The sequence below is a fragment of the Alternaria rosae genome (assembly GCF_020736505.1).
Source record: "Alternaria rosae strain MPI-PUGE-AT-0040 chromosome Unknown BKA58scaffold_1, whole genome shotgun sequence".
NCBI lineage: Eukaryota > Fungi > Ascomycota > Dothideomycetes > Pleosporales > Pleosporaceae > Alternaria > Alternaria rosae.
In genome coordinates this window covers 1,825,277-1,846,469 of record NW_025763570.1, presented here as the reverse complement: position 1 = coordinate 1,846,469, position 21,193 = coordinate 1,825,277, and the positions used below count along the sequence as shown (strand labels likewise).

The window sequence follows — 21,193 nt, the reverse complement described above, 5'->3', positions numbered from 1 at the left end:
AGATCGCAAAGCTTGAAGTGCTTGCGTTATATGCAGTCGTCTTCAAAAGAACGGCGAGTGGTGTCCTAAGATTTGAGACATCAAGACAACTATTCCATCTGTGGAAAAAGACGTGGTGTTCTCGTACGTTTGATTTCATGTTCAGGAGATGGTAGCATTATGAATAGTACGCCTAGGCAGCATCTTCTCTCCAACCTAGGGTCACGTGGCTGGCTTTGCGAGGTCGTCATCGCTAGCTAATATTGTGCTGCCATTACCGGGACAGCTTTGTCTTGTTTACCACTATTTCACGCTTATCTGGCTCGCATTCATAACTCAGAATCTTGACTGCAAGCCGAGTTGTAGGGTCTGCTGCCCTCCGCAAGTCGCGATCTTGGACATTGTGCGCCGCCTCAGTCCGCTTGTCACCTGCAATCTCTCAACCGTAGGACCTACCCATCGCTTCCGCGCACAACAAGAGCAATTTTTTCATCTTTTGGTACCTCAAACAACACCACAAATGTTTTTGCGACTCGACAGCGCAGCACATCTACTGCCGACATCTGCCAATCCTTCAAGCAGAAGCCATCTTTAAGCAGCGCAGTCGCCTTCACCTTCACTGGACGCATTCAATCCGGCGCTCACTTCGATTTCTGTAACAACGTTCCGACTAGCGCCAAAATACCACCTCTACTCGCACTTTCCTGCACTGTTTACCTACGTCTCACCTCGACCTTTGTCTCCTCACTACAACACCATCCCACAATACCATCGCATCAGTCACATATTGCTACAACGCGCGTTGATCGTGCATTTTCATTTCATACCGATTACCCACACCCGAATCCCTATTACCGTCATGGCGCCCTCAGCTCTCACGTCCCAAAGGAGTCCGTCAATCACCGTACCCGCAAAGCCACCGCAACCAACTCCAGAAACGTCCCAAGACGCTGTTGTCCCCGAAGTCTCATTGTCCGAAGAGAACATCGCCCTTGAGCAGCGCATTGTTCAGTTTGAACTAGCAGAGAAGCGCCATGTCGAACAAGCCGCCGAAGATAAGCAACGAGTCATTGAAGCCGTGAAGCGTGCTACCGCCGCCGAGATCAAGACGAAAGCAGCAACGGCGCGCGCCCAAGACCGCTATACGGAGAAGATGCACGCCAACAACGAGACCCGAAATCTGATGAAAGAGCGTGCGAAGGTGGAAAAGGAGCGTGCGGACTTCCTCGTTGGTGTTAAGAGTATTATTCAGTGTCGCGACGAGAAAATAGCTAAGCTTGAGGAGGAAATATCTAAGCTTGAGGAAGAAAAGGCCAATGGTGAATGGGCAAAGAAACTCACTGGAGAGTTCACAAAGCAAATTGATATTTTCCAAGGGGGCTACGTCGCATCTAAACAGGATAAGAAGGTGTCTGATAAGATCATCGGCCAGCTTAAATCTGACAGGGACTCGTTGGGCAAGATTAACAAAGAGTTGAAAAGCATAATCGCACAGTTGCGAAAAGATATTGACACGGAGAAAGACAAATCAGAAGCCGCGTCCGAAGCTCTCACCAAGGACCAGATCGAGGCTCGGATCGCTGCTGCCAAGGCTGAGGGGTTCAAAGAAGGCACCGTAGCGACGCACAGTAAGAACGCTGAGCAAAGGAAATTGGTGGAAGAGAAAGGGAAGGCACATGTCGAATGGGTCAAGAAGTCCCTTCAGACGCAGGCGCAAGAGTACCTACGGAAATGGCGTTCGGAGGAGAATAGTCTCCTACAGAAGGTTTCTGTAGCTGAGGCTGCGCTATTTGCTGCCAACAAGCAGATTGCAACACTCCGGCAAAATCTAATGGAAGCACCAGCACCATCACGCTCTGTGCCAAACGATGCTCAGAGGCCTCCCAAGCGGGGCCAGCCGACTTCTTCGTACGGAGCGTTTGACTCTAACAAGCGAAGAAGGCTCGACTTAGCTGGGTAAGTTGCCCGTTGTCTCTATGAATGAAGCTATTGCTAATGCACACAGTGCTGCCGGTATTACTACACCAGACTTCCAGCGTACGCACTCGAACTCGCTTCCCTCCGATACCAATGACATGAACCCTTTGTCAGCCACCTGGACGAACGTCGAGACCATGGTAGGCGACACACAAATGCAGAAACAAGCTCGGAACATGGCACCAAATGATACGCATGGGCGGAGCTCGTCACAGCAGTCGAATGGCTCAGCAGTGCAGATGGGACACACCCGGCGTTCTTCGCAACAGCCTAGTGCCATCATGGCCGCGCCTCCAGTACACAAATTCGGCAACATACCATCCCAGCAGCAAGGAAAGGCGGTGCAGAATGGAGTTTCAGGTTATACGGGCAGTCAATCGCCTAGATTTCCTCAACATAACTTAGGCTTGATGCGCACGTCTCCGCAGGTTGGTCGACAAATGGAGAACGGTCAGCAAATGATTAGCCAGGCCGGAAACATAAACTCGTACGATGGGGACTTGCTTCAACAGATGCAGCGGTCGGCTCAGTCGCAAATACAGTCACAAATGTCAACACCGGCGCAAGGGTCTATGGGACGTACACCTTCGTACGGTTCAGCTTCTTTTATGGCACCGCCTCAACCTCACGTCGCGCAACACTCTTCGAACCAATTCGCACCCCTCAGTGGGCAAAACTGGAATATGGGTCAGAATTTTGAGCAGCAGAACTTACCGACAAATGGTACGGACCAGGGATTAGTGGAAAACTACACTCCCACTATGGAAGAGTTGGATTCGAATTTTGCCTTCGATGTTGACGCACTTATGGGAGATGTTGGTGCTGCTTATGCTGGTTCTCAGCCAGTCCTCGAAGACACATATGACGGCAACGATTGGTTCCCCACAGAAGAGAACCTTATTCAGACGGCCCTCAATTCGACTCTCCCTTCGAACAGAGCGCCTCCGATGCCCCAAGGCGACTTCCAGCAGCCTCAACAACGCGGCTACCAAACCCATTCCCGCAATCACTCACAACCGTACGAGCGTCGCTCGAGAGACATGTCTCACGGGTCCGAGAGTCTCCAGAATGAGCCCATCATGAACATGAGCAGGAACGGTTCACGCCAGCCTTCTGTTTCGGGACGAGCGACTCGAGCTTCTTCCCGCTCTACACCTGGACCTTCTGCCCGCACGAGACACAAGACGCCAGGTTCGACCGAGCCGGGTCAAGTCCCATGTGTGAACTGTTACCGTCACTGGTGGGAAGGCGAATGCGACGAGGGCGAGCCATGCTCAAACTGTGTTGCCACAGGGACAAGATGTGTGCGACAGAAATGCGTCAACTATGCTGCCGGCACTTGCGACAAGGGCAACAAGTGTCCCAACGTACACGAAGGAGACGAGCGTTACCAGAACGAGGAGTTCCTTGTGGCCCAGACCAAGGCGGGCAAGCGGCCTTCGCGAATGAGTACGAGGGTGGACGCGAAGCCGGCGCCGGCCACAAGCCAGCAAGATTGAATGCTTGGCTATTTGATTTACTCTAGGGGTTAAGATGCTTGCTTACAACTCCGCATGGTTGTTGCATCCAGGCGGCATTGAAGGGAATTGGTTACTCTTTATTGGATCGAGTTTGCTATCCTTGGTTCTTTCCTCTCCACCCTGGCTTGACAGCCCCGTTGAGTTCCAGCCGCCTGAAAGGGCAGGCTCTCGTGGGACTGAACATAGCCGGGTGGAGGTGGATATCGTGATCTTGGAAAAGCTCACAACGTTCTGTTTTCTTTATGGTTTTCTTGCTGCGACTCAATGCGGGTACTCTCAAAGTGGTTGAGACTTGAACTAGACCCTGTACCATATACCAGATCTGGAGCGTCATAGAATCATGGAGATGATGCACCTTCTCTGTGAACGTAGGATGCTTCTCCATCCTTGGACGTGCAGTTTCGCCTTGTGGTGATAGAGACGCCTCTAAGGCCATCTTTCTGACGTTAACGACCTGTCAGACTAAAGTGGTGAAAGCTCGCAGTAATATCTTTGGCAACATCACGGCAAGCGTGCCAGAGCCAGATGTTGCGATGATATACGCGTGAAGTTGCGCGTCGCGCGCGGGGCTAGGAGATAATCAACTACGCCAGTGGCGGACATGTGCTATTCCAGATACGATCTAGCTCATCAGAAATTCAGGGTTTTCAAGCTTCACCCCACATCATCCACGAACCAAGCTCCGCTTGGCTGTAGCTTGCATGTCTTACTTGCGCCTTTTTCCAATCGCCGGCACTTCTTTTGAAGCGGAGTATCCATCGCGACCGCGATCCTTCCGACATTCCGCGCCATTCGAGGCCTAGGCTCATGGTGCACCTTCACCCCATGCACTGCTAGGAGGTTATCTCCGACCATGACGAATCGCCAGGGTACGCTAAGCGACTACTTACCCGACTGAAAAAAGCTTTAAGTCGCGCAATGTTGAAACCTGAGTCTGGTGTTCCCTTAGACGTTGCGTCCAATCCAATCCTCATCTATGGCTTCGAACGAGCCCGGCCTTGCGCCTCTCAGTGCGCCGGCTGTTGACCCTATCAAGGGAGCTGTCGGCGTACCTGTCGATACAGATACCCCCGTTGCGCCGGACCAGTTTGATGAGCGTTACGAGACATCGAAGTGGGAGATCTGGTCGTATTACTGGTATGCAAACTATTCCAGCGCAAAGGCTTGTTTGGAGCGCAGTACGTCAACTGTGCTGAGGCTGACATCGCATTTGCCAACAGTTACTACGTCGGAGACAATGGCCTCACTCTTTTCAACTTTGGTCCAACGGCTTTCCAAAACCTCATGTATGAGGCTGCAGGAGACTCCGAGGTGCTGCGCTTCATGGGCCGAGACCGTACCATCAACTCCATTGTGCTTCTTTGCAACGGCATCAGTTTCGCCATCCAGGTCCTCGTCTTCCTGATCCTCGGTTCATTCGCCGATTTTGGTACATGGCGCCCCAACATCCTGATAGGACTTTCCGTCATTGCTTTCGGGATCGGCTTTGGCTGGCTAGGCGTTCATACCGAGGATAAGTGGCACGCTGGTGTGGGTCTCTACATCGTCGGCCTTATCGCATACCAAACGACAATCACATTCTGGACTGCTGCCTTCCCTGGACTGGCAAGGAATACCAAGGAATTGCGAGTCAAAGCCGAAGAGTTCGCCGATGGAACGATTACGCGTGCAGAATACGACTTTGCGGATATGATGAAGCGAAACGAGCTTTCCAACACGGCATTCTATGTTCAATCCGTATTCGAAATCCTCATCCTGGCTGTTATTGTAGGCATCATGTTCGGTCTGCACGTCAACGATAGCGCGGAAAACAACAACTGGGGTCTCTCGGTACTCATCGCCTTTGCGACTGGAGTGTGGATCTTATGCGCTCTGCCGTGGTTCGTCCTCGAGAAAAGGCGACCAGGTCAAGATCCAGGACGCGCGAATATAGTTTTGGCGGGTCTCAAACAGCTCGGCTACGCGATGCGGCAGATCTGGCAACTGCGCCAAAGTCTGGCATATTTGGCAGGCTACTTTCTCCTCGGCGACAGTCTCAACACAACCGTGACGGTTATTGGGACACTGCAGAACGAGATCGTTGCGTACAACAGTCTGCAGCTGACCTACCTGCTCATCGTTGGTATTGCGGCCCAGGCAGTTGGCATTGGCGCCTTTTGGCGCATACAAAAGTACTACGGTCTATCCACGAAGACTATGTTCATGGTTGTCGCCATCTGTATCGTACTTCTCGACGGCTGGGGCATGATCGGCATCTGGACGCAACGCTTCGGTTTCCACAACAAGTGGGAGGTTTGGGTATACCAGGCCTTCTATGGTTTGCTTGTCTGTCCGTGGTACAGCTACTCGCAGACCATGATCTCCGAGGTCACGCCGAGAGGGAAAGAGTTCCTTTTCTTCAGCTTATTCTCGATAGTGGGAAAGACGAGTGCTTTCATTGGGCCGCTGGTGAGCTCTGCCATTATCGATGATACCGGCAACAACAGCAGTCCCTTCTACTTCTTGTTCGCGCTGAGCTTGGTTAGCTGCGCTTGGCTTTTCTTCTTTGTAGATGTTGAGAAGAGTAGGATTGAGCAGGAAATGTTCTTGGAGAGGGAGAAGAACACTAAGATGCACAATGAGGATGCTGAGAGTCTCAGCTGATCATCTAGTAACAAATGGACTATCTCATTCGCGAAGAGAATCGCTCCTTCGACCGCTTTGTGCAAGCTGTTCGGCAGACTCTAATGATGACACTACCTGGCTGCGCAACGTTTATGTACATGCAAACTCGGCTAAACAAGACTTTGCGGGCAACCAGAACAGATGTACATCGTCGAAAGATTGGATAGCACCGTGAGCTCACATCAGTATTCAAGCGGGGCTTCGACTCAAGTTCACAATGCTATGTCGCAAGCCCTTAGCTGCCCGAAACCCGACTATATCTTACGAAATCGCATCTACCCCCATCCCATCACATTGATTGACTCACTGGTCCGACATTTCAAATCTGCCGGCTACCAGAAGTATCAACACCGAGCATGCACCACGGTATTTGAACAACAGCTGACGAGTGGCCATGACGTTAACCTCTTGGCTTACAGGCTCTCCCGACCAACCCGAATCTAGTACCGACCCCAATAGCTTCGCCTCTCTCGTCAACAAAATGAACCTCGCCGCCATAAAAGCCGACGCCGAAGACACCTACAAACAGAAGTATCTACGACTCCGCAAGCAAATCGAGTCGGGCACCGTCCATAACGACCTTCGCGCTGAAATTGCCTGTCTCTTAGCCAACAAGACCGAATCTGAAGCCAAGCTCCGAGACACCGAAAGGGCGAAAACGAGCGCAGGGTTCTACGAATGAAGACACGCAGACTCCGGAATCTGAGTTTGGTCCCGAGCTGACGGATGATAGCGATATATATGACGACGATGAACCGGAATTTGGTGACTTGGGTATGCACTCGGCAGATGTTTGCCGGCAGTGGTATAATCATGGTATGTGTAGTTGGGGTGACGGTGATTCTACTAAAGCATGTGAGCTTGGTGCGCATCCAAGTCTTCTAGACTTCAGTACACTTTTGAAGGAGTAGAAGTGCATGTAGCAATATGTTGGGTAGCGGAGATGGCAAATGGTGATTGTAGAAGCGTGTTGGAACATGACGAACACAACCGGGAGGTCGAAATGTAGACGCCTCTATGTTATGCAACGTATCCCCTGCATTACCATACAAACATCCCTTCCCCTACTCCCCCAGCACCTCCCTAATCCTCTCATCGCTTGGAAACCTAACCTCCTTCTCAACAACCATATCGATCAGCTCTTGCACCCGTCTCTGATCCTCTTGAGTGGTGTTCCCCAGCCGGCGATCTATTTCTTCGCCAAACCGCTCCCAGAACTTCGCGAAACTCGCTGACCCATCCTGGCGATATTGACTCTTGTTAATGACGAGGAAGTTCCTGAACGCATCCCACCAGGTTATCGCATCCTTCGGCGCAATCACGTCTTCCCATGCGTTTGTCTCTTGTGACAACACTCGGCCTGAATCGTCGAGCATGTGTATAAGCTCATAAGTATATGAGCGGTCGGCTCCTTTTGCCATCTTGTCGGGTTCCAGGATTGCGCGGTCGAAATCGATCAAGACAACGGTCGGTAATGTAAACGAGGGTCCTTTGCTTGAGACGGATATGTTGAGCATTACATTCCCGCCAAAAACGTCGTTATGAGAAATGTTGGCGACGTCATGTAGCCAGCCGATCGCTTCCGTTAACTGCTTTGCGACGTGCAGTACGAGTACCTCCGGTATCGCGGGGAAGGGAAAACGGCGAGGAAGGTCGATTTCTGATGAGGGCTGAACCATCTCGGTGACCACGACTCGAAGCCGCTCAAGATCGAATCCGCAGATGGGACTCATGGCCAGCCAGCCCGATCCGCCGTTCTTGATCGGGTCGTTGTCGATGAGGATGGGAAGATGCTTCCTGACAGTTTCGTTTTTATCGGCGACGAGTAAGTTGCGGACGCGTTCGAGTGCGATGATCTCATCGGCTATTCTGTCGCGACGCATCTCCCGAGTGGGTATTTTGACAGCGATAAGGACTGCACTTTGCGCCATGGAGTCAGTCGTGGAAGGGCTTGCGGGTGACGGTGTGCATACACAGAACGTGATGCTTCCACATGTGCCTTTGCCTGCTTCGCGGATGGGTGTGTACAGCTCGTTTGTTTCTTTATAGAGTGATTTGGGGTTCATGTCGTCGCTGGATGTTGCTGTAGAGGTGTACTTCGCTCATTGTATGCGTCAATCGAGGGCCGCTCCAGAGTAGAATCGCCATGTAACGTAACAGAGTGGTATGATGAATGGGTCGATTATAGGTGCTAAGGAGTAGGTTCTCTTGACAGTGAAACGTGCGATGCTGTGGTAGGCAACAAGCAACGCTGACGAACCCTTCACTACGCCTAGCTCTATTCAGCGACGATTCCGTAAAGGGTCTGAGAACCTTTCAACGTGTCCATATGTCGTTGTTGGGGTCTAGCAAATATTCGTAGTGACCTCGAAATACCAAAAAGCAGGCAACGGAACCGGGGAAGCTACGCCAGGAAGGGACTGAATCAGGGATAAGAGATATGATAAACTCTATCAAATTGACGCATCAGGCAGATTCCCAAGGCGTCCTAGTGGGCTGTATCGTACATTGTCGGGTCTTCGACGAATGTCTCGTACTAACATACATTGCTGGCGTGCTCATGGCAAGCAAGGTGGACTTCTAACAAAGGTCCTATCCAAACAAGCAAGTCGGACCTCCACCGTCAACACCGCTTGGCATTGGTGGACGGGGAAAATTGCCATACGTCACATCAGGTGGCATCGGTGCCTACTGGGGCCGAGTTTGGCGTCCTCCACAAGCCTCTTAGATAAGGAGGGTGCGCGAACGAAGCGATGTGTTTGCTTCGTCACGATGAACATACAGTTTCCGGCATGTTATTGAATCCGTATCAAGGGTGCGCGGGATCGAATTCTGTGGTGTCCATACCCCAGATTTCGATGTGACTTACATCTTCCCTCTTCACAACTTCAACTTTCCTTATCGGGCCCGCTCTTCTCGCGTTCATGCTGTTGTCCTGACCGTTCGGTATCGGCTCCTTCTTTGACGGGAAGTAAACATCGCCTAACTTGAGCACGATGTTGTCGCCGTAGCCAATATACTTGATATTCTTATATTCAGGCTTCCAAAACTCTGTTGCAATCGCGAAGGCGTGCATCTCAGCGACTGTACTTTCATCTGTGACTTCGCTTATGTCTGGGCTTGAGCGGAATAGAAAACGCACGGCCCAGAGCTTGGGCACGAGGGTAAAGACCTGGCGCAATGACTCAAGTGGTGGGACTGAGAAAGCTACGCCAAGTTGCTCAAGGTTAGAGCACGTTTGGCAAAGCCTGAACAGGGCATCGTCAGATAGTACCCAACGATCCGAGAGAAGGAGATGGCGTATGCTGTGGTTGTGATTGGTTTGAATGGCCGCGATAAACTCACTCCCGATGCTGCGACAGCGTTGGTCATTCGTGTGTTTTGGAGTGCTGCTTGCGCTAGTAACTCCGTTGAAGCCGGGCGTCATAGTGGACGGTGTTGTCGGGGTTGCGGCAGCGCTGGTAGATTTTGATGAATCTTTGCCTCGCCTATTGCTCACGATGTAGATACGCTCCATGCCTTTGAACTTTCCTAGCATGACTGCACTCTCTTTATCCGTGTTATCCGTACGCAACATCTTCAGGTTCTGAGGCGTCGGGTGGTTGCTGTGTATCCTCCAAGAGTCGTCGGCAAAAACGGTCATGGGATCAGAGGAGCCCATGGAGTTGATCAGGGTGAGCTCTGTATGGGTGTCGGGGCGGACAACATAGTGGAAACCGTCGTCAGAGAAGCGAGTGTAGATGTTGTATAGTCCCAGATGCTTAAGAGGCAAAGAGTACTTCGCAGACATGCATCGTCCGAATAAGGAGTGCAGCGAAACCGACTCTTCGCCGACAGCGCGCATACGTGGACTCCAGTGTAATGTGAGGTGTTCGAGCTTCTTGGAACCGAACAGAAGCAGCGATATGTCGTCGGGATAGCAGAGAGGATCGATGTCGTACACAATCAGTGTGGTCAGATTCGGAAGCGGGGGTATGATGGTGGTTGGCCGTGGTATTCGTCGGGTCTGACATCGAAGGGTGAGCGAGACAAGCGATGTCCTGGCTGAGATGCCCTGGTAGACTGTATACAAGGGAGGAGTGCTTAGCTCCCAACTACGCGCATCAGCACTTGACAGCTAGGGTTTTGGTACGACACCTACGCAAAAGCCTTGAGGTTCTTCATCTTGTCAATGGCGGCACGCATGACCACCTGCAGTATCATGCTGTTGTCCGGCACCCGACCCTGCTTGTATTCTTCCGTGTCATGCTCTCGCCAGTCCCCTTTGACCCGGAATGTCTGTATGTAGTCGCCAAAGTTTCGCGATACGAGCGTGTTGAGGCCCATGGCGAAAGGGCTGCCATTGCCGTAGCCTTCTGGCCTGCCATCTACGTATCGTATCTCGGCGTACGAGTGTAACGTGACCGTCTCGTAGAGACGCGGAAGCGTCATGTAGTAGAAGAGGCGCGATGTGCGCGTGATGCGAGCGAGGTCACCGACATCGTCAAGCTTCCGTGCGTGTTAGTGTAGCTCGGTTGGGACAGCTCGTCGCGTGGCAGGGCGTAGACCAACGTACGTGTGTGAGGATGAGCTGGATCAGGTGCAAGGGCAGCTCTTTCGCTTGCGCCAAGTTGTTGTGCGTTCGCGCGGGCGAAGTGAACCAGGTGTGCAGCGGCGCGGTTATGGCTCTATTGCTACTATCTTGCAGTAACATGGCATCGCCGGAGAGACGCGTGCGCTTTGGGTCCGACATGAGGCTAGATCAAGGGGACACATGCGTAATACTAACAAAGAAGGGTCCGTATCATCATGGTGGGACTCACAGCTTCATGGCGCATGCATATACAGTCATCATGGCTCATACGTCGTGCTGGCGAGGCGCGTCGGAACTTTTGCTAAGACGCCCGAATGTCCGCTTCGTCCACCAAGCGCGCCCGCATTGGTCCGGCTGCCCCCGGGAAGACTCGGTTCGCACAAGACTGATGATCGACACCAGGCATCGTGTCCAATCACGTGCACTTCAATACGGCATATACGGTCTGCTTCGGGACCCTGTAAAGCCCTGCGTCGCTTTCTATCTGGGTCCAACTCGTCTCTATTTGACTGCAGTGTGCGTGGACCCCCTGGTTGCGTACACCCAGAAAGGTTTTGCTAGGCGGAAATGTCTCCGATCACCACATACGCACCAGACAACTTAAATATCCAGCGGTTCCGCCCGGAGAACCAAGATTTCGGAGTCGCCGTCTACACCGACGCAACTAAAGCCCGCTCATGACCTAAAGAACCAGGGCTGTTTGCCCTTGTATTCGTCCGCAGGAACTCGAAAAGGGACCTCAATCGTGCCGTCAAACACGCTCATCGGTGGTACGTCATCCTGCTTGAGACCCCGAAGCTTTGCTTCTGGTACAGGCATGACAACACCACACTCCCAATTCCTGCGATGTGGTGTACCAAGTCAGTATATATCTCAGATGCAAATCAAACGCGTATTCTGCGTACCTAATATTCAGACTCCCCATTTGTCCGCTTTTCAACAGCTTCTGCCCTCCCCACGCTGCTTCGGAGATATTGGCAGAGCCAACGTAAACCCACGCAAAAGCCTTCCCATTCCTCCTGCGACCCCGTGCGAAGAGCAACTTATTGTGCGACAGCATCCCCCGTCGCATGGAGTCGTAGTCTCTCATGCATTCTCTTGGAAACGATGGTGCATTGTAAGACTGTCTAGTCAACGTAATGATACCGGCGCCTTCAGGGCCGCCCATGCTCTTTTCAACCGTGTCGTTGGTAGGGAAATATATTCGAAAGCAATCGCGCACGTTGGCCTCCGGTGCAGTGTTTGTCCCAAATGGTCCGCCGCATGCTGCGAGACGGATGCGCGACAAGAAGGCATCGTTGATGGAGCCGAGGGAGGACGCCGCATAGTCAAGCTCGATATGTTCGACTTCGTCTAAATGAAGCTCTCGTATGGCGCGCGCGAGGCCTGGAAGACCTGTGGGATGGTTTGATTCGGTCTTGTGCGAACCGCCACTGTGTTGAATTAGTACTGGCCCCCAAAGAACATAATTGAGAACATACATGGAGTGCACAAAAGCCAGATGACCAGTCTTTGTGAAGTCGCATTTCAACAAGCCGGTGATTACCTGCGGACCCACTTCCTGCTGCTCCAAGAAGTATACTAATTCGCGACCAAAAGGTGTCAAGTCTTTCGCCTCAGTGACAGTACCGCCGTGTCTGCGAGGAAGATCGATCAAGAACACCGAATTCTCCATGATGCCAGGCTGCCAATCGTTTGCGACCTCGCCCCAGTCAGTCTGTGTCATATTCGCAGTAGGAATCGCAATGCGCAGCTTGTCTTTCCCGAACAAGAGCATGAATTTGCTGTGCATGCTGGCTATCATGCCACCCATAGGCGGAAAATGAAGCTTCATGTTCGGCACACGAGACTCCCTCCATTCTTGAATGCGCTTTGCTTGAACATCCTCGCCTCTGTGCTTGCCAGTCATCAGCCAAATTTGCTTGACCTTTGTCGGATCGAGTTTTTCGTAGAGCCATCCCGAATCGTACTGAAATGAGCTGATGACTGCGGTGTTGACTCTGTCGGCTTCTAGTAGTTCTTCAATGGTGATGTCGTCAGTTCGTGGGTACTTCGACGCAAAGGTGCGCTTGATCGCGCCATTGGGGTATTGTAATAGTGTTTCGTCTGAATCACTTCTGGCGGTAGGCGCTCTTGCAACTTGCTTAGAAGGTGCCTCGGGAGATGCCTCCCGCTTCCTCTTGCCAAGCCTTGCAAGACGCTCCAGTTCCATAGCTTTACGGTCCATGCCCATAAAACCTAAAGGTTTGTCAACGACGGCTGCTGTCTTGGCCACCCTTGTTGTGGATACGCTCGAAGCCGATGACTGTTGCATGTCATTATTCCCGCTTTCCTGCATCGATAGGGCAATCGCACGCCTGAGATCCTCGTCATCTTCGTCCTCAGTGTCAGACGTGAGGTCGATTGACTCGTGCTTGTCGCCCGATGCGCTGCCGTGTCCAGCCCGAGGCGAATTCGCCTGTAAGGACATTGCCATCGCAAGCTTGAGATCTTCATCGTCAGAATCCATGTGTCCAAGAGTCAAGATGTGGTTGTTATTCGAATGTTGGTGATGGGGTAAACAAAGAGATTCGTCGAGGAGCGGAAGCGATCTGACGCGGCAGGACCCTAGACGCGTTTTCGCGAAAGCATGTGATAAAGGCTTGGCAGCCTACCTGGGTAATCACGGCTTCGAGCTCGATCTGTCCAGTCACACCAGGGAGGATGCGCCTTGGTACATAGCAAGGGATACATGGCTGAAGCTTCTGAGCATTCCAATATAGACTACTTCCATCTCCTACAACGTCCCTTCACTTTGTTTTGCTGCCGACAGCCCCGCCCGTCCGCCGCACATTGCGAAACACCACCAAGTATGCCAGGTCAGCCACGATCCAAGTTACCATCATCACCACTACTACCGGATTGATGTAATAGCCATGTGCCTCCGGCCATACCCACCAAACATACCCATAATTCAGCGTTATCCCTGAGACACTGCCGATGAACCTACACGCCCAAATACTGTACGACGAGCCGCGACTGCTTCCTCTAACCACAAGCTGTGCCAACGACATGACGCTCAGCACAACTTGTGCGACCAAGGCAGTCCAGAAACCGAGCTCATCCTTGTCGATGCCCAAAATGCCGCGGTACGCTTTCCCAACTTTTGGGTTGACGGGGTGATGCACATCGAGCCACCAAGAGCTCACAGCATACAACGCGATGCACCACCATACCAACATGCCCGCAAATATCTTGCCGATATTCCTGCCAACTGCTGGCGCATGTCTCCATTCGCTTGCACCATAAGTGACAGCTGCGTAGACGATGCCCATGTCTAAGAGCCCCCAGATGGCGAAGAGGGCCTTCTCCCGGAGCTCATCGGCAACATATATCGCGAATACAATCTCCCACGCAAAGTCTTAACATTGGTGTACTGGGTCAGTATGTCCCACATGCAGTTCGTACAGAGACACCTACTAAAGGCGAGCGAGAAGAGGGGCATGGCGTAGGTGCGGTCGCGAATGGACTGACGTGCCATCAGGGCGTAGCAGATTGTGTACAAAACACCGCCGGTGCCCAGGAACACATCGTTGGCGTCGAAGATGGAGGGATCGACGTGCGCGGGCAAGATGTCAAGGCGGCCCATAACTGCGAGTTGAAATCAGAGATGAGATGAGTAGACGCAACATATACAGTAGAAGGGAGTCTAACATATATCGAGAGGGGTGGGGGCCCTTGTCAGCACGAGCCTTAGTAGCGCTTATGGTTAGTTCGTAAGGGTGAGGTGTCATTCGGAACGCTTCCGGGCTCCCGCAACTTGCATACGCAGGCCGTTCATGTTCGTGCTTTCAGCTGCAATGCGACATTGTCACATGCAAGATGTTTGTGTGATTCGGTACATAGCAGTGTGATCTCAGACACGGATCCTACTTTACCGTCTTTCGGCTTTGGCGATCTTTGACTATCCTCCGTGTAGCGTGGATACGAACATGATGTGATCGCCTCTCTGAACCTCGTACTTGTCTTCGCCTTCCAGTTCCCAGTCTGCTTCGTTGATGAGGACCAGTATTCCAGGTCGTCTGAAGCTAATGTCAGCATGTCATTCTCCTCTTGAGGCAGGAACATACACCGTATCGTCAAGCACGAAAAGTTCTTTCCGCGGATCCTTCATGACCTTGTCGCAAAGATATCTGACAAGGAATGCAACGTTTGCCGGCCCTCCAGACTCGTCTTTGGCTGGTAGTGCAAGATCATACTTTTTCTGGTTGGCGAACAGGATCTCTAGGCCCCCACTATAGAAGATCAGAGAGGGACATCACCATAACTCAGAACAACCGACCTACCTGAACTCTATCGTTATTGAAATCGTCTCATCGTTTGACATCTCGCCTTTGATCGCCTCTAAGGTGCTGGAGTTGTAAGAGATGCGGATGCAATCGAGATCAGTCGCGCCTGCTCTGCAGCCCTGGGCCGAATGCAGCTAAGCGAGGCTAGCGCCAAAGAAATCCTTACGGCGATGACTAGATGCGGTGCCTGCGCATACGCAACGCCTAGACCCAACCATGAATATATCTTCTGAATTCATCGCTGCAGGCGGAAATCGAAATCCTGCTGCGGCTGACTGGGATGAGGCTGGATCGCAACTGCTAGCGTTCGGCGCAGACAACTGCATCGCACTCTGGGATCCTCAGGTGAGTCGCGGCTGGCCAATGGCATATCCTTCACTCACCAAGATAGGATGAAAGTCTTCGCGGCGTACAAGCGATTCTGAGTGGTCACACCAAAGCTGTGAACGCTGTCAAATTCTTTCCAACACAACTCCCCAATGTCTCAGTCTTGCTCAGTGGATCTGCGGATAACACCATTCGCATATGGCGAGGTCGAAGAGACGAATCGTTTGACTGTGTCAAGACGATTTCAGATCACACTCAGCCAGTCACCAGAGTAGCTGTGCTGCCTGGCTCAGACACCTTGGCAACTGGATCTTCAGACGGCACTGTCAAGCTCTGGAAGCTTGTTCATGATGCAGACTTCGGGTCCGTCGATGTCGAGCTTGTACAGACCATCACACTGTCACCAAAATACTTCCCTCTGAACCTCGCACTTGCGACACTAGACGATAAATCTACAGTGCTAGCAGTTGCGGGCACGCGTAGCACCATTCAAGTCTTCGTGTCGCAAGAGGGCCAATTCCAGCTTTCGGCAACTCTCACAGGTCACGAAGGATGGATACGCGCGCTTGCATTTATTAGAGAGACATCCGATTTGAACAGCGATTTGTTGCTGGCATCCGCAAGCCAAGACAAGTACGTCCGTCTCTGGCGCCTCCACCGCGGAGAGGAACTTCCTGCTGCCAGTAGTGCACTCAACGACCCAGCGTTAGGTGGGCTAGGCAAGTCGCTGTCAAATAAAGCACACTGGATCAATTCTGCTGCCTCAAAGTATTCCATAACATTCGAGGCATTGCTACTGGGCCATGAAGATTGGATATACCAGGCCGCGTGGCGACATCGCGAGGGAAAGCTCCAGCTACTCACCACTTCTGAAGACAACTCACTCGCCATCTGGGAGTCCGACCCTAACTCTGGTGTGTGGGTTTGCATTACCAGATTAGGCGAGATCAGCGCGCAGAAAGGCTCGACAAGCGCTACTGGAAGTGCTGGAGGGTTTTGGATTGGTCTGTGGTCTCCAGATGGCAACACCGTTGTATCCCTGGGACGAACGGGCAGCTGGAGGAAGTGGACATACTCAGCCATGGAAGATATGTGGACGCAGCGAGTCGCCATCACAGGACATGTGCGCGAGGTCAAAGGCGTAAGCTGGTCAAGAGATGGCTCTTACATGCTCTCCACTGGTTCCGATCAAACCAGTAGGCTCTACTCGCAATGGAAACGAGAAGGCGCGTCAGCTTCCTGGCATGAGTTCTCGCGACCCCAAATTCACGGCTACGATTTGAATTGCATCGACGCGGTCTCCAACACTCAGTTTGTTTCAGGTGCGGATGAAAAATTGCTGCGCATTTTCGACGAACCCAGAGGTGTAGCAGAGATGCTCCAAAATCTTTGCAATATCAAGGCGCCAACTACTGCTGAACTTCCAGACGCAGCCAACATCCCCGTCCTTGGTTTATCAAACAAAGCTATCCAAGCTGTGGGAGATGACGAGCCAGTCGAGAACGGCGACGAAGACGAACGTGAAGCCGTCGACCCTGCCTCCGTAATCCGCAAATCGACGCTGGACTTCAGTCACCCACCATTCGAGGATCATCTGGCACGCCACCTACTATGGCCGGAGACAGAGAAGCTATACGGACACGGCTATGAGATATCCGCTGTTGCAGTGAGCCGAGATGGAAGTCTTGTTGCAACGGCCTGCCGAGCTAGCTCCATCGACCACGCCGTCATACGGCTGTACGACACGAAAGAATGGCTAGAAGTCAAGCCTGCACTCAAGGCGCATTCACTTACCGTCACAGCGCTACAGTTCTCACCAGACGACAGGTACCTTCTCAGTGTTGGACGGGACAGACAATGGGTCATCTGGGAGCGCAGCGAAGAGCCGTCGTTATACACACTCAAGCACTCGAATCCAAAGGGCCATTCGCGCATGATACTAGGTGCAGCCTGGACGCCTCTTGAGCAACCTACATTCATGACTGCTGGTCGAGACAAGAGTGTCAAGATCTGGCAGATCGTCGAGAACGATGTGCAGCTGAAGGCTACCGTATCAGCAAACGCCGCTGTTACCGCTGTTGCCTGTAACGGCGTGCAATCAGGTGGGAAGATCATGTTTGCCTTTGGCACAGAGAACGGAGAGATGGGCATTGCGAGCATATCGCCAGATGCTTTGGACCAGGCACAAGTATCAATGATCAAGGCAGACTTGGTTCCGGCGAAGACCGTCAATCAGATCGTCTGGCGACCTGGAAGAGCGGATGGCGAGCCACAACAGGTCGCCGTAGCAAGTGATGACACGTCCTTGCGCGTCTTCAATGTTTCGGATGAGGTATTGCAGCACTAGCAGAAGGCATCGCGAAGGTGATACATATCGACTGTTGGATAAACTTTACACTATTACGTAGGTTTCGCTGGGGTATCTCGCCAAGAAAATTCACTTCCTCCAACCTCAATGAAAATAGTACTATATCTCCACCTCTTCGCTTAAGCGTAACGGGGTCCGGCACTCTTCTCAGACAGAGCCGGGGCTGCCATGCCAGGTTGACCCTTTGGGTACTGTCCGGGCGCCATGCGCTGAAGCGGCTGCGTCATCTGTGGGTGCTGCCCGAACTGCTGCCCAAACTGCTGCATCTGACCTGGTCCTTGTTGCATATACGGGGGCTGAATCGGGGGCTGGATCGGGTAGCCTTGCTGGTTGGGTGGCATCTGATAGTACATGACCTGGCCCGGCTGCGGTTTCATGTGTGCCTGTCCTGGAGGTGGCACAACAGCGCCGTTGCTAATCATGTTCTGCACGATTTCGGCAGCAAGCTTCTCAGCGTCCTTGCTGGTTGTGCTGCGGCGGTGGCGATGGGTGTCAACGCAAGCCCACACGAATAGCGCAAAGTGAATGACGAGGCCGAAGAACTGGCATACTACACCAGTCAAAGTGACGTTTGAGCGATGATCCTTCTCAGCCCAAAGCTTGTTCACGAAAGCATCCTGCTCCGCACAGCTACTGAATTGAGTGGACTGGGAACAGTCTCGCGGAGCATTGACGTAGCTCGTGTCCTGTTCCCACACCCATGTGTTGTTGGAAGCCAGGACGTATTCTCCATCGCTGTTGTACGAGTAACCCCAGCCCCATGTATCGAATCCGTTTACACCCCACCTCGCCAAGTACCGGAAGGCTATGAGAGCGAACATTGCCGTTACGATGAAGCCAAGCCATAGAAGAAGATCCATCGCTACGCGGAGACCTGGATGCACAGGGCGTTTGCGCAGAAGGAAGATGACGATGCAAAGCGCACACCAGACTATCGAGGCAGCCCAAGTAATCAGACCGGGCCATAGAGACCAGTAGCTTTCGTAGCTAATGGAATATGAGGAGTCCGGGTCGTATTCATTGTCCATTGTGGACATTAAATAGCCAAAGCAACCGATCCCGATTAAGCCTGTTACGATGGCTGCGGCTTTGAGGCCAAACTTGAACTTCCAGTATCGGTCGGCAGCATTGAGCTTGTCATTGTACGAAAGACGTTCCTCGGTCTCGGTCGCGGTGCCCTGTGGAGTTGTCGCGTGCGGGATCGACGCTGGGGGTGCCGTGGTGGGAACACCCGGCGCAGGGCTGCTCGAGGGTGGCATTCTGGGAGAGTTCGCGTGCGCAGACGAGGTTGCGTTTGCGTTCGTCGCGTCGGACAGTCTGGCCACAGACTTTGGAGGAGGCGTTGGTACTGGAGAAGGAGGCCCTCCTGAGATCGCGTCAGGCGCTTGCGGCACAGCTTGCGGCTGCTGAGTAGAAGAAGACATTATTAAGTATTAACTAAGTAAAAAGCGAGTGGATGCGCAGAGACATGCGCGTGGAAGGGGTCAGACAGAATCTTCGAAAACACAACGACCGCGAAGAAGATCAGGCAACAGGAGAGAACTTCGCCTGGATGCGTCCATCGTGCAGTTGTGGCGCCGCTGGGTGCCTGAGGCTAGTCGGCATTGGTGTTGGAAGTCACTTAATTTAGATGAACAGGAGCGGAAGAACAATAATGCGGGTCGGTTAAACTTCAGTCATCTCAGTCATCAATGCTCGGCTTGTAGCGACGCGCTTGTCGAAGCTTAATCGAGGCGTGCTCCTTTGTCATTCCGCAATCTCACGGCAGTCCTTCTCAATCAAAATGTGTTGGTTTAATATTAATTACTTCATTACTAGTTGGTATACAGGCGCCAACGCGTTGCGGAATACCGTCAAAAACATTACATCGTAATAGACATTAGTCCAGAGTATCGACCAAATCCTTAAGCAATCAAAACTCCATGCCGGGCCCAGGCACGAACTGGAAGAAGGAATGACAAGTGCCGGTGCCCATCTCAGTCATCTCAGCCATCACAACTCTACCTGTGGTAGGTCGCGCTTAGTACATGGGGTCACCAAGAGCGGTAATAGAAGCAGTGCAAACACCGTCCTTGCAGTAACCAGCGGGGGTCAACCAGCCCCAGAGTTCTAGAATCCGTCAGCATTCTTCTTGGAATTGTACTGTGCTACGTCAAACTTACCAACTTGCTCTCCGTTAGTAAAGAGGGCACGGGCAGCGCCCGAAATCGTGGCAGAGCACGCCTTGTGGCCAGAGATCTGGTCGCAAGTAATGACAAAGGGAGCGGTAGCTGTGAGAGGGATATTGGCAGAACCGTAGCAACGGCCCTCAGCGCACCATGCGCTGACGGTGTTGTTCATGGAGTACTTGTCGCCATCGACGAGCAGGTTCTCGAGAGAGCCTGCAACGGTGATGGTGCACTTGTGATCCGTGTTGCACATTCCGGATACTACAAACACGTCCGTTAGTATGGAAACTTCAGATTGGGTATGGCATAGGGAGTGTACTTACGGAGACCGTAAACGGCTCCGAGAACACCAGACAGAGGCTTGTCGATGACAGCGGGCAGAGCAGGTAGGTTGTCAAGGGCGAGGATGCCGTGGCCCTGGACTGGAGCAGAGAAGCTCGATGGCATAACTGGCTGGCCGGTTGCAGTGGCAGTCGGCGCTGCGGTGATGGTGGCAACGTCCGACTTCACAGCGGAAGGCTTAGGGGAATCAACCTTGACATCCAAAAGAGCGCTGGAAGTGGCAACGCCAACGTTGAGGCCACCGAGCTTGAGGCCCAGGAGAGGAGAGGCATTTGCCGAAGCAATCAGAAGAGCGAGGGTAGTAGTAGTGAACTGCATTGTGAAATCCGAAGCTGTGAAGCGATTGATAGCACGGAAACACAGAAGAGTGTGATGGCTGAGATGACCGAGAGTAGCTGATAGAAGAGCTGGAGATGATTGAAGCTGATGATTCTGAGATGAAGGGATCTTGCTGGCTCTTTGTAGTCGTTCATGGTGGCTTGGACAACAATGTCTTCTCAAATCTTCTGTTGTTGAACCCCTGACGTACGTCAACTCTGTGCTAATTGAGGGCAACCGGTTCGCGCTCCGACGCGCCTTCGTTGCCAAAACCCAACGCCTGACGATGCTCGCGCTACGAAGTTTCAAATCGCTGAGGCTTCCAGACCCCCCGTTACAGATCCACGATCCTCAGGCACGGATACTAACGTCGCTGATCTGCCGTTAAGCGAGTCGCTACGTCGGTGGTGTCCGACACGCAAGATCTGTACGTACCGGAACCCAGACCCATCGCGTGGTGACTTAAGGTTTTGCACTAGCTAAGCGGAGCGGCCTCCGAACGAGTCGGGATAGATGACCCGACCAATGGGATTACACCCGAGTACCACTACGCAAACCTACCCGCCTCAGAAAGCTATTTGGTACTGCCGAGATCGATGCCCAAGACACGCGGTACAGTACCGCATTTG

The 21,193-nt window shown here is 52.5% G+C and overlaps 10 protein-coding genes across 10 annotated transcripts; 3 read left to right on the top strand and 7 right to left on the bottom strand.

Annotated features, from left to right (window-relative positions):
- Positions 1 to 1,821: 1,821 nt before the first annotated feature.
- BKA58DRAFT_372508 (uncharacterized protein) lies at positions 1,822 to 3,477 on the top strand. Its single transcript, XM_046169140.1, has 2 exons — positions 1,822 to 1,935; positions 1,985 to 3,477. Exon 2 carries the CDS (start codon positions 2,055 to 2,057, stop codon positions 3,453 to 3,455), a length of 1,401 nt encoding a protein of 466 aa, XP_046030862.1. The 5' UTR covers positions 1,822 to 1,935; positions 1,985 to 2,054; the 3' UTR covers positions 3,456 to 3,477.
- An 889-nt stretch (positions 3,478 to 4,366) lies between these two features.
- BKA58DRAFT_11288 (autophagy-related protein 22-like protein) lies at positions 4,367 to 6,200 on the top strand. Its single transcript, XM_046163960.1, has 2 exons — positions 4,367 to 4,613; positions 4,697 to 6,200. The coding sequence occupies exons 1-2, from the start codon at positions 4,453 to 4,455 to the stop codon at positions 6,117 to 6,119; spliced, it is 1,584 nt and encodes a 527-aa protein (XP_046030861.1). The 5' UTR covers positions 4,367 to 4,452; the 3' UTR covers positions 6,120 to 6,200.
- A 1,004-nt stretch (positions 6,201 to 7,204) lies between these two features.
- On the bottom strand, positions 7,205 to 8,206 carry BKA58DRAFT_433754 (uncharacterized protein; the record flags this gene model as incomplete). Its single annotated transcript, XM_046173218.1, has 1 exon — positions 7,205 to 8,206. One exon carries the CDS (start codon positions 8,204 to 8,206, stop codon positions 7,205 to 7,207), a length of 1,002 nt encoding a protein of 333 aa, XP_046030860.1.
- Positions 8,207 to 8,949: 743 nt separating this feature from the next.
- BKA58DRAFT_433753 (uncharacterized protein) lies at positions 8,950 to 10,872 on the bottom strand (the record flags this gene model as incomplete). Its single annotated transcript, XM_046173217.1, has 3 exons — positions 8,950 to 10,234; positions 10,282 to 10,628; positions 10,696 to 10,872. 3 exons carry the CDS (start codon positions 10,870 to 10,872, stop codon positions 8,950 to 8,952), a joined length of 1,809 nt encoding a protein of 602 aa, XP_046030859.1.
- Positions 10,873 to 11,121: 249 nt separating this feature from the next.
- On the bottom strand, positions 11,122 to 13,289 carry BKA58DRAFT_372504 (tyrosyl-DNA phosphodiesterase-domain-containing protein). Its single transcript, XM_046169139.1, has 3 exons — positions 12,195 to 13,289; positions 11,619 to 12,146; positions 11,122 to 11,554 (listed from the first exon to the last, which is right to left on the bottom strand). The coding sequence occupies exons 1-3, from the start codon at positions 13,220 to 13,222 to the stop codon at positions 11,389 to 11,391; spliced, it is 1,722 nt and encodes a 573-aa protein (XP_046030858.1). The 5' UTR covers positions 13,223 to 13,289; the 3' UTR covers positions 11,122 to 11,388.
- Positions 13,290 to 13,368: 79 nt separating this feature from the next.
- BKA58DRAFT_372500 (uncharacterized protein) lies at positions 13,369 to 14,391 on the bottom strand. The gene is made up of 2 exons (XM_046169138.1): positions 14,173 to 14,391; positions 13,369 to 14,113 (listed from the first exon to the last, which is right to left on the bottom strand). Exons 1-2 carry the CDS (start codon positions 14,339 to 14,341, stop codon positions 13,503 to 13,505), a joined length of 780 nt encoding a protein of 259 aa, XP_046030857.1. The 5' UTR covers positions 14,342 to 14,391; the 3' UTR covers positions 13,369 to 13,502.
- Positions 14,392 to 14,656: 265 nt separating this feature from the next.
- On the bottom strand, positions 14,657 to 15,079 carry BKA58DRAFT_433751 (ubiquitin-related modifier 1; the record flags this gene model as incomplete). Its single annotated transcript, XM_046173216.1, has 3 exons — positions 14,657 to 14,774; positions 14,823 to 14,987; positions 15,039 to 15,079. The coding sequence occupies 3 exons, from the start codon at positions 15,077 to 15,079 to the stop codon at positions 14,657 to 14,659; spliced, it is 324 nt and encodes a 107-aa protein (XP_046030856.1).
- Positions 15,080 to 15,229: 150 nt separating this feature from the next.
- BKA58DRAFT_11252 (quinon protein alcohol dehydrogenase-like superfamily) lies at positions 15,230 to 17,785 on the top strand. The gene is made up of 2 exons (XM_046163951.1): positions 15,230 to 15,386; positions 15,433 to 17,785. The coding sequence occupies exons 1-2, from the start codon at positions 15,258 to 15,260 to the stop codon at positions 17,713 to 17,715; spliced, it is 2,412 nt and encodes an 803-aa protein (XP_046030855.1). The 5' UTR covers positions 15,230 to 15,257; the 3' UTR covers positions 17,716 to 17,785.
- BKA58DRAFT_372497 (uncharacterized protein) lies at positions 17,748 to 19,339 on the bottom strand. The gene has a single exon (XM_046169137.1). It carries the CDS (start codon positions 19,158 to 19,160, stop codon positions 17,856 to 17,858), a length of 1,305 nt encoding a protein of 434 aa, XP_046030854.1. The 5' UTR covers positions 19,161 to 19,339; the 3' UTR covers positions 17,748 to 17,855.
- A 309-nt stretch (positions 19,340 to 19,648) lies between these two features.
- BKA58DRAFT_433748 (uncharacterized protein) lies at positions 19,649 to 20,564 on the bottom strand (the record flags this gene model as incomplete). Its single annotated transcript, XM_046173215.1, has 4 exons — positions 19,649 to 19,740; positions 19,804 to 19,845; positions 19,899 to 20,165; positions 20,228 to 20,564. 4 exons carry the CDS (start codon positions 20,562 to 20,564, stop codon positions 19,649 to 19,651), a joined length of 738 nt encoding a protein of 245 aa, XP_046030853.1.
- Between the last annotated feature and the right edge of the window lie 629 nt (positions 20,565 to 21,193).

What these genes read in the sequence shown, in the direction of transcription:
- BKA58DRAFT_372508 (XM_046169140.1), top strand. Translation starts at nt 2,055, where the DNA reads ATGAACCCTTTGTCAGCCACCTGGACGAACGTCGAGACCATGGTAGGC.
- BKA58DRAFT_11288 (XM_046163960.1), top strand. Translation starts at nt 4,453, where the DNA reads ATGGCTTCGAACGAGCCCGGCCTTGCGCCTCTCAGTGCGCCGGCTGTT. An exon ending in GAGATCTGGTCGTATTACTG is followed by an intron (nt 4,614 to 4,696) that starts GTATGCAAACTA and finishes ATTTGCCAACAG; the next exon opens with TTACTACGTCGGAGACAATG.
- BKA58DRAFT_372504 (XM_046169139.1), bottom strand. Translation starts at nt 13,222, where the DNA reads ATGGATTCTGACGATGAAGATCTCAAGCTTGCGATGGCAATGTCCTTA. An exon ending in CTGGCTTTTGTGCACTCCAT is followed by an intron (nt 12,147 to 12,194) that starts GTATGTTCTCAA and finishes AATTCAACACAG; the next exon opens with TGGCGGTTCGCACAAGACCG. An exon ending in ATGGGGAGTCTGAATATTAG is followed by an intron (nt 11,555 to 11,618) that starts GTACGCAGAATA and finishes ACCACATCGCAG; the next exon opens with GAATTGGGAGTGTGGTGTTG.
- BKA58DRAFT_372500 (XM_046169138.1), bottom strand. Translation starts at nt 14,341, where the DNA reads ATGGGCCGCCTTGACATCTTGCCCGCGCACGTCGATCCCTCCATCTTC. An exon ending in CCTCTTCTCGCTCGCCTTTA is followed by an intron (nt 14,114 to 14,172) that starts GTAGGTGTCTCT and finishes ACCAATGTTAAG; the next exon opens with ACTTTGCGTGGGAGATTGTA.
- BKA58DRAFT_11252 (XM_046163951.1), top strand. Translation starts at nt 15,258, where the DNA reads ATGAATATATCTTCTGAATTCATCGCTGCAGGCGGAAATCGAAATCCT. An exon ending in TCGCACTCTGGGATCCTCAG is followed by an intron (nt 15,387 to 15,432) that starts GTGAGTCGCGGC and finishes TCACCAAGATAG; the next exon opens with GATGAAAGTCTTCGCGGCGT.
- BKA58DRAFT_372497 (XM_046169137.1), bottom strand. Translation starts at nt 19,160, where the DNA reads ATGTCTTCTTCTACTCAGCAGCCGCAAGCTGTGCCGCAAGCGCCTGAC.